This window comes from Nicotiana tomentosiformis, chromosome 12 (genome assembly GCF_000390325.3).
Source record: "Nicotiana tomentosiformis chromosome 12, ASM39032v3, whole genome shotgun sequence".
NCBI classification, from domain to species: domain Eukaryota; kingdom Viridiplantae; phylum Streptophyta; class Magnoliopsida; order Solanales; family Solanaceae; genus Nicotiana; species Nicotiana tomentosiformis.
In genome coordinates this window covers 109437002-109447215 of record NC_090823.1, presented here as the reverse complement: position 1 = coordinate 109447215, position 10214 = coordinate 109437002, and the positions used below count along the sequence as shown (strand labels likewise).

Sequence of the window (10214 nt, the reverse complement as noted above, 5' to 3'; positions counted from 1 at the left end):
AGGTGGTCTGCCACTTGGTTCTCTACCCCTTTTCTATCGCGGATCTGCAAATCAAATTCTTTTAGTAAAAGAACCCAACGGATCAAGCGTGGCTTTGACTCATTCTTTGCTATCAGGTACCTAAGTGTTGCATAGTCAGTATAAACAATCACTTTTGAACCAATCAAATAAGACCTGAATTTGTCGAATGCAAACACCACAGCCAACATCTCTTTCTCAGTCACGGTATACTTGAGTTGTGCACCGCTTAGCGTTCTGCTTGCATAGTAAATTGGGTGCACCAGTTTGTCCTTCCGCTGCCCCATGACTGTTCCTATAGCATAGTCACTCGCATCACACATGAGCTCAAACGGTTGCTCCCAGTTGGGTGCAACGATGATTGGTGCAATCACCAGTATCCTCTTCAGCTCCTCAAATATGCTAACCTGCAGTCATAAGAAAACACAAAAGAATGATCCTTTTCAAGGAGTTTACACAAAGGGTTAGCAATTTTAGAGAAATACTTTATAATTCGCCTGTAGAACCCGGCGTGCCCAAGGAAACTTCTTACTGCCTTGACTGAAGTGGGCGGTGGCAACTTCTCAATCACGTCAACCTTAGCATGGTCAACCTCAATACCCTTACTGGACACTCGATGCCCCAACATTATACCTTCTTGTACCATAAATGGCATTTCTCCCAGTTCAGCACTAAATTTGTCTCCACACACCTTTTCAACACTCTTCTTAAATTGTGAAGACAGTCTTTGAACGAATCCCCCACTACAGAGAAATCATCCATAAATACTTTCATAATATCTTCAACCATGTCAGTGAAAATGGCTAACATACACCTCTGAAAGGTGGCCGGTGTATTGCATAGGCCAAACGGCATTCTCCGAAAGGCAAAGATGTCATACGGACACGTGAATGATGTCTTCTCTCTATCCTCAGGGGCTATGGAAATCTGATTGTACCCCGAATACCCATCTAAAAAGCAGAAGTGAGACCTCCCTACCAATCTATCTAACATTTGGTCAATGAATGGTAAAGGAAAATGGTATTTCCGGGTGGCTGTGTTCAGTTTTCTATAATCCATATAAATTCGCCAACCCATAACTGTACGAGTCGAAATCAACTCATTATTCTCATTGGGCACTACAGTCATTCCACCCTTCTTTGGCACACACTGAACTGGGCTGACCCAGTTACTGTCAGAGATTGGGAAGATGATTCACGTATCTAACCACTTGATCACTTCTTTCTTCACCACTTATTTCATGTTAGGGTTCATCCTTCTTTGATGTTCTCTGGAAGGTTTGTGCCCATCTTCCAGCAGAATCTTATGCTTACAAAATGTCGGGTTGATCCCCTTAATATCTGCAATGGTCTAGCCAATTACAGTCTTGCATTCCATTAACACCTGCAAAAGTTGTTCTGCCTTCACATCTAACAAACTGGATGAGATAATAATAGATAAAGTGGATTTAGGTCCCAAGAAAGCATACCTGAGGTGAGACGGTAACGGTTTTAACTCCAAGTGTGGTGACTCTTCAATTGATGGCTTAACTGGAGGTGTTTTTCTTTCTTCTAAGTGTAAGGGCTCGAATTCGAGCTCTCTTTTCCAGTACTCTCGCTCTTCAAGGGCCAAAACCCACTCTGTCAAGTTTTCACCAACCATTTCTTCAAAGTTCATGAGGCATGCTGCTAGAGGGTTTTTTGCGTTCAGAGTCTCATCTTCCTCCTCCAAGATCACATCCACAGCTTCTATCAGAGAGCAGTTAGCAAACTCACTAGATCGCCGCATAGATTTCTACACATTAAATGTTATCTCTTCATCGTTCAGTCTCATCTTTAGCTCCCCAGTTTCACAATCAATTAGGGATCTCCCAGTGGCCAAGAATGAACTTCCCAAAGTTATGGGAATCTTCTCGTCAACTCGGCAGTCTAGAATGACAAAATCTGCTAGGAAAACAAACTTCCCCACCTGTACTAATACATCATCAAGGATACCAGAGGGCCTTTTCACTGTCCGATCGGCCAACTGTAATAACATAGACGTGGGTCTAGCTCTTCCAATGCCTAACCTTTTGTAGATAGCCAAGGGCATCGAGTTTATGCTTGCCCCCAAATCACAAAGTGCCTTAGCAAATGCATAGTTGCCTATTGTGCATGGGATTGTAAAACTCCCTGGATCAGATAACTTCTCAGCTATGGGTCTTGTCACAATAGCACTACATGTCTGATTCAGTGTAACCGTGGCCAAGTCTTGAAAGTCGAACTTACAAGACATCAAGTCCTTCATCATTTTTGCATAACCAGGTATTTCCTTTAAGGCGTCAATCAATGGAATGTTCACCTGAATTTGCTTCAATATCTCCAAGAATTTCTTATATTTCTCATCTTTTTTATATTTAGCCAATCTCTGGGGGAAGGGTGTTGGAGGCCGCTTCTTTCCTGTGATTTGATTTTAAACCTGCTCTGGCACTGTTTCTACTACCTTATATTGCTCTGACTCAGTTTCCTTCGCGACTTCTTTTTCTTTGCTTGTTTCAGCTAGCACATGTTGTACCGTCACCTTTGTTAACCATGTTGAGTCATCTATCTTGATAGGTACTGGCACAAGTGTTTTAGTAGGTCGGATTTCGCGATCCATCTCTTGCTCCGGATCTAGGTCTCTACCATTTCGTAGACTCACTGCCATAAGCTATTTCACACCCTGTTCTTTTGGATTGACTTGTGTATCTGCAGGTAATATCCCTTGGGGATGATTGTTTAGGGCCATAGAAATCTGTCCTAATTGAATCTCAATACCCTTTATTGCTGATTCATGTGAGTCTACCCTCTGTTGCATTTTTCCCATGGATCCAATCCATTATTGCAGCATTCTGTTGTTGTTATCCAGCATTCCCTCAAGTTTAGTAAACCCATCATCTGGTCTCATAATCTGCTGTTGTTGAGGTTGTTGATAAGTCAGCTGCTGATTTTGCTGGATGTAGCCTTGTTGCCTTTGGTAAGGTGCAACTTGACCCAGTGGTCGCATAGCTCCAGGATTGTTATTGTTATTGTACTGCTGCTGCGTTGGTCTATATTGTTGATTATGTTGACCCCAATTCTGACCACCTTGCCTTTGTCCCCCATAGTTGGCTACATAATTCATATCTTCCTGATATTGCTAGTTGTCACCTTCTGCACTCCACGAGTAAACATATGGTTGGTTAATGCATGGTGTACATAAGCCCTCATTACTTGTATCAACTATGTGAACCTGCTGCTTTTGGCCTAATTCATCAATCTTTTTGGTGAGGATACTCATTTGTGTCATTAGAGTGGCCACATTCTCAGCTACAGAGTTGTTGGGCTCAAAAGCCACTGAGTGAACTACCTGAGTGATCGTAGAGGCTCTTGTCATCCATCCTGAGTTTTGGGCCATCTTATCAAATAGGATCTTGTATTCTGCAAACGTTTTACTCAGAAATGCTCCACCTGCTGAAGCATCAACATTGGCCTTTAAGCTGTCAGCCAGTCCCATGTAGAATCTCTGTCCCAATATCTGATCTAGAATACCATGATGTGGACACTTAACCAGCATGCCCTTGAACCTCTCCCACATTTCTTGTAGTGATTCTGTTGGTCTCTTCCTGTAGCTCAATATATCATCAATCTGTTGGGTAGTTTTATTTAGTAGGTAGAATTTGTTCAAAAATTGCTTGACTAATTCTACCTAAGTAGTGATGGAATTTATGGGGAGTAAATTAAGCCAAGTCTGAGCTTCTCCTGTCACCAAGAATGGGAACAACAAAAGCTTTATTGTGTCTGGTGTCAAGTTAGGTTGCCTTTGCGTTAAACATATCGATTTGAAATTCTTCAAGTGCTGCTGAGGATCTTCAATGTGTGACCCTGAGAACAGTCCCATGTTCTGCAACAAATGTAGCATATTGTTTGTTATTTGGAATGATTCTGCTTGTATCTGAGGGGCTGCAATTGCGGTTGCCAAATTGTCGGTGGTGGGTTGTGTCCAATCATATAATGTTGTTTCTAGTACAAGAGGTACCATACCCCGATTGTTTGGTTCATTCTCATTGTTTCTGTTGTTGATTGGATTTTCTATTCCGTAAGCCATGTATGGTTCGATTTGGTCTGTCGAGTTTCGTTGCTGTTTGCTTTTCTTGTTTGCACGATTTAGTGCCTTGAAAACTTTCTCATGATCTGATAATGCTTCGAGCAATTCATCAATTCTTGAGGAGTTCCTAGGCATGCACCTGTAACACCCAAGACTACAAACGTTAAAATTTCAATGTATTTGGTTAAGAATGGAGATAATTGACTACACTAAGAATTCTAGCACTTCTTTTAGCTGCAATTAATAACACCGTTAATTCCCTGACAACGGTACCAAAATTTGATCATGCCCAACTATGCCATATAAAAAGGACTTAGCGGTCGTTGTAAATATATTCCGGCTAATAAGTCCGGAGTTGAATCCTACAGGGAATTAACCTATCAAACACAACTACTAGACTCGCACAAATTCACGCAATCAATCTTCAAAAATATTTAAGTTACAATTTGGATTTTTATTAACTAAATATTACGTAATGAAAATGCAATAATTAATAACTAACTATGAACGGGTTGTAAACAAGAATTGGAATGATCTAAGGTTGTGATTTCCCCTATTGTCGGAATCTTTTTCGTTACGTTTTCTACAAATTTGCCTAAGTCTTTTCTATCGACCATGAGCACTCTAACTGTCGTAACTCTCTCCCGAGTAATTATCACAATTTACTAGACATATTCTCCCGAATTGCGCTAGCTGGCATTAAGTACAGCTCACTCAGATCGCACCAAGGTTTCGTTATCCCTAATCCCATATTTAAACCTCCGTATTAATCCCTCATATACGTTTAGGAGTGATGTTATTCAACAACTACCTAAATATGCACTCTCTCCCGAGTAATACATACTAAATAGGCACAGCTAATTGAGGGTCCTTCAATCAACCACAAGACTAATATAGTTGAACAAATAGAGAAAATACTACGGCAAATTTTATATTAACGTAACAAGAAAATCATTCTTCAATAGGTTCCATCAAAACCTTAGACTATAGATTTAGCTACTCGTGATCAAAGTAACAATATCCAAAGTATGTTGCATAATTAAAGTACAAGATAAAGATAAAGTGATGTAGAAAATGTTGACTCTAACTCCCGGCGGTTGTTCTATGAGCTATCCTTCCCTCTGGTTGCAAAAGTCCTTCCAAGTGGTATTTTTAGTTCTATTTATATGTGTAGGAAAAGACCTAAACGTGTAGGCCAAGTCCTAGTCAAACCCGAAAATGAATTAAGTCTTCAAAACTCGGATTGGACCTGGCCCCAGGCCTGGCGTCACTAGCCTAACGCCTGATGAACATGGCTCCAGGTCTGGCATCGCCAGCCTAACGCCTGGTTCTGCTTGGCCTTTGCCTTGAGTCGCCAGCCTAACGCCAGCTTCAAGCCTGGCCTTTGCCTTATAACACCAGCCTAACGCCAACTTCAAGCCTGGCATCGCTAGGTTCTCTCATTCTCTGCTCCTGCGCACGCTTTCGACTTGTAGGTCTCGTTTTTCTTCTACTTTCATCTCCAATTCACTTACACATAAAATGGACCCTATTACACGCAAATAAGGTGGACTTTATCATTAAAGCGTATAAAAATGCAAGGCGAATAATGTGCTAAACCATTAATATTATAGCCACACATCAATGCTACAAATCCCCAAAATCCGGCGTCACAAGTACATAAGCAATCTAGAGCAAGCAGCTCACCCCTAAGTCTTCGTAGATTATCGGCTACGCCCGCATGATCACTGGTGGAACCTGTCTCGGTACTTGCACATAAGTGCAGAAATGTATCTTGAGCACGAAGAACAACACGTACCCAATAAGTATCTAGTCTAACCTTAAAGAGGTAGGGACAAGGGGTCGACTTGACACTTACTAGAGGTCAATAATAATAATGAAAGTGTATAAAGTAGACATGGTGAACATACAACAGGTATCAATGAGACAAATAAAAGTAACTACAATAAATACAACAGGAGTCCGTAACACATCACCAACCTCTCATAACTAGCCGTGAAGACCCTAACTCAATTATATCCAAACTAGAACTCGTTTCGATTATTAAGCACAAAGTTGTCGAAGCGAACGTCCCGATCACATAAGAATAGTGGTACTCAGTACTGCCGAGGCGAACGACCCTATCCCATAAGAATAGTGTTACCATCATACTGCCGAGGCAAAACGCCCGATCCCATAAGAATAGCGTTATCATCATATTATCGAGGCGAATGACCCGATCCCATTAGAGTAAAGAAGTTTACCTCGCTCGCGGAAGTACTTGTGACGCGAGAGGACATAGATTTTTCATAATTATTAAGTATTCCCCAATTTTCCAAAATAATTAAGAAAGCTAAGTCGAAAATTGAAACTTTAAATCCCTAGTTTTAGCTCTATTCAAGATAGTTGATACACATGACAAACACAACAGTACAATTAAAAGCATGATGTGGATCTAAGACCACCCGGACATATCATGGAATATAGCTACGCATGGAGTCTCGTCACCTCGTGCGTACGTAGCTCCCAACACAAGTAATACACAACAAAGATACACCTAACGTGATGAGTTCCCTCTTACAAGATTAGGCAAGAGACTTACCTCGTTTCCAAGCTCACTCCTAGTTCACTAATCCGTGCTAAAAGCCCCAAATCGATGTCGAACAATCCGAAACTAGTCAAATATTGTATAATTTAATCAATATATACTCAAAAGTTCATAATTTAGCTATTAGAGTAATTACCCAACCCAAATTGGAAGATTCTTAAAATTCTTCCCGGGCCCACGTACCCGGATTCCGGAATTTTTTGAAGATAAATATCACTTATAGCCTTACAAACGCAAATATATAATTGTTTCTACTTAATTCCATAACTAATTTCGTGGTCAAATCTTATTTTTACCAAAACCCTAGGTTCTTCTCAAAATCCCATTAATTTTACCATTTTTTCATGTGAAATGATTCGCGTATTTAGCAAAAGAATTGATAGGGATCACTTACATCTCCCTCCACAAAATATTCTCAAAATCGCCTAAGACCAAGTGGAAAATGAAGGAAATAAAGGTAAGTCCCGTAATAAAAAGCTCTTGCACCAGTCGCAGATGACTAACATGGAGAATATTATTTCTGCCCATAAAATAATTCATATTTACTATTATACCCTTTATCGTACCTAAGCCTTCACTTATTATATAGTTAAAAAAGGTTAATGATCTTATTTATGAGATCACAAATCACACTTTTTTAGTAACCTAATAATTTGAAAAAAATTAAGTTGTCTGTATATAGGGTAAAATTTATTAGACTATTCTGAAAATGAATTATTTTTTATATTTCAAAATAATTTACTTTTGAATTTTCTAGTTTATTCTTAATGGTATGCTTTTAAAGTCACACAAGAGAAATATTTTTAAAAAATTAACACTCTAATTTTCAAAAGAATTTCTTTCTTTATTATCGCCCGTGTTTGACTAAAAAATATAGGTCTTGGTTCAAATATTTAAATCTATGTGAACAAGGATTAATCTTAGCTAACAATAATATCCTTTGATATGATTGTTAAAAAGTAGTAAATGTCATATAGGTCTGGTCGGACGATGGTAATAATATGTAATAGATGTTCGAGAAATCAGGATAAATAATATAGCATTCAATGATAATGAATAGCAATAAATAGCATTTAAGTAAATAGGAGGAATGATTCACCCAATAAAGGATGGAATGGGTGGATGTTCCTCGTGACAATGATGAATGATAGACAAATTCTTGAATATTCGAGTTATTCTCAGATCTGATGGAAAACTATGGACAAGAATCTTAGTGAAAATGTGGTATTTGTATCTTAGCAAGAGAGAGAGACGAATATTTTTGTTAAAGTGTGTTCTTTACAAATAAATATCACATACCCTTATCATTGTCTCCTTTTCTATTTATACGGGATATGTTCCTAAGAAATTATAATTGTACTAGTGCAAAGAATATCCACTAGAATATTCTCTTTAATGTCCTATCTCGAAAACTAACTGTTACAACTCTGTTAACGGTACTCGACCTCGTCCCTTGTTGGAACCTCGACTATGACTTTTATGGATAACGACCCTTGTTGACTACGACTCTTGTTGACTCTTCGGCCATAGACTTTGCTGCTTCTTGGACTATCTCGACAAATGATGACTTGGGAATTCTTTCTTTAGTATTATCTTGGCTTAAATATTCCAAAGATAGATTTTAACCCATACAGTTAGTCCCTCCGCTTATTGAGGCCGGCTTTAGTAGGGTTTGATGAGCGAATTTTGTTTGTCATGGTCGGAATAATCGAGCGAGATGTGCGGGTCATAGTGGTTATGGCAAACTGGAAATGTGGCCCTACGCGGGCCGCTTATTTCAAACGCTTTGATTTTCCCGGTTGGTTTGTTGGAGTTATGCTGTTCACGAATTAGGATGACGTCATGACGTTATGCGTCATTATGACGCATATTCCTGATGTGTTGCTTCGTTTCATGTGTGATCTTTGATTGAACTTGCCGCTTCGATTCTGGTGCCAGGTAATGATGAACCAACTTTGGTTATGGAACCAATATCCTTATAAATAGGGATGTTAGGGTATGATTTTGAAGTTTCAAGTTTTCTATTTCAATACCTTGCATTATTCCCTTGCCCTAAACCTCTTCTTTCTGTTCCAGTAACTTGCACTCGATCTCAGTTCTTCTCCATTCAATACTTCTTTTGAAATATGTCTAACATGCCTTCCGAGTCTAGTAAGGGGAGTGAAGCGATTCCTTTGGCGATGGTGTTTCCCCCTCACGAGGAAAATATTCCCGTTGCCGTCGATGATGGAAGTTTCCCGTTGGTGGAGAATATAGTTCCTCGCAACCCTGATACTAGGTCTGACTTCTCTAAATTACTTGATGTTGACACTGGAGCCTTTAGGTCTATGATAATGGAGAAAGAATTCGGAGAACTTTGGGCTAAGTTTGACCTACCCGACTACGTCGAATTGATTCCGGCCGGATGGGAATACTGTGCAGGTCCACCATACTGGGTATTGCGCCTTCTATGCCTATCCCTTCCAAGTCGACTACACTCTTCCTCTTCTTCCATTGGCGGATGAATTTTGTCCTTATTACAATATTTTCCCAACTCAGCTTGCGTCGTATGTCTATAAGCTTATAATGATGCTTATCAAATTCGCCGAGTTGGCCTAGGTCGAACTGACTCTTCGGTATTTAATACATATGTTCGCTCCCATCCTTTATAGAGGGACGATGTTGAACCTTTGCCATCGAGGAGGCAAGTGCCTGGTGGTGAAGATGGATAACAAAGCTAACCGCCAATTCTGGTTCAACTTTTTCTTTGTCAGAACCGAGGACGTGGTGGCCAACGTTGACGGTTTCCCTGAGACTTGAAATTATACTCGTAAGTATCTAATTTCCTTACATGTAGGTACTTGATTTGATTTTTTTTGTTTGGTCGTGGACTTTGACCTCGTGTCCTTTTCTCACACAGCCAAGACCTCGTGTCCTTTTCATTTTGCTTGCCTCTGTTGATATTTTCCTTTCCCTTGTTTTTCTTAGCTTCGGCTAGGGGATCTTCGAGGAGGTCGAGAGCTCCCATGCCCTCGTTTCAAAAGAGGAAAGTTACTGCATCCTCGACTCTTGTCCCTTCTTCGACTGCGGCTACTTTTGTGCCCCGGTCCCTTATTCGACAGCGACTGCTTTTGTTCGTGCCCCAGGCCCTTCAGTGGTTGTCCCTTCTTCGGTCGTAGAGGCTTCGACTGTAGAAACCTCGGCCTCTCCATTATACCGTCTTATTGATGAGGACGAGGAGCCTTTGCCTGGTGATGGGGATTTGAAACCTCATAAGAGGAGGTTCGTAGACATTAAGGGGGAGAGGTCGGTGGCTACCGATGTGGGAGACTGCGATTTCTTCCTTCGGAAGACAGCCAAAGTGCATATAAGGGAGATCCCAGAGGCTAGTCCCGAAACCATTTATTTTGGAGGATGCGGATGTTTGACCTGAGGGGGCTACAGTCGAAGGATGGCGGGTGACGACTCTGTGCTTCCAAGATGTGAAGAGGCTTCATCTTCAGGTGTTGTGGCAGATGTACCTCCTTTGATTGATGATATAAGCAAG

At 40.4% G+C, this 10214-nt stretch overlaps 1 protein-coding gene across 1 annotated transcript; it reads right to left on the bottom strand.

Moving 5' to 3' along the window:
• Positions 1 to 1791: 1791 nt before the first annotated feature.
• Positions 1792 to 2682, bottom strand: LOC138903210 (uncharacterized). The gene is made up of 3 exons (XM_070191141.1): positions 2455 to 2682; positions 2142 to 2337; positions 1792 to 2060 (listed from the first exon to the last, which is right to left on the bottom strand). The coding sequence occupies exons 1-3, from the start codon at positions 2680 to 2682 to the stop codon at positions 1792 to 1794; spliced, it is 693 nt and encodes a 230-aa protein (XP_070047242.1).
• Positions 2683 to 10214: the final 7532 nt, after the last annotated feature.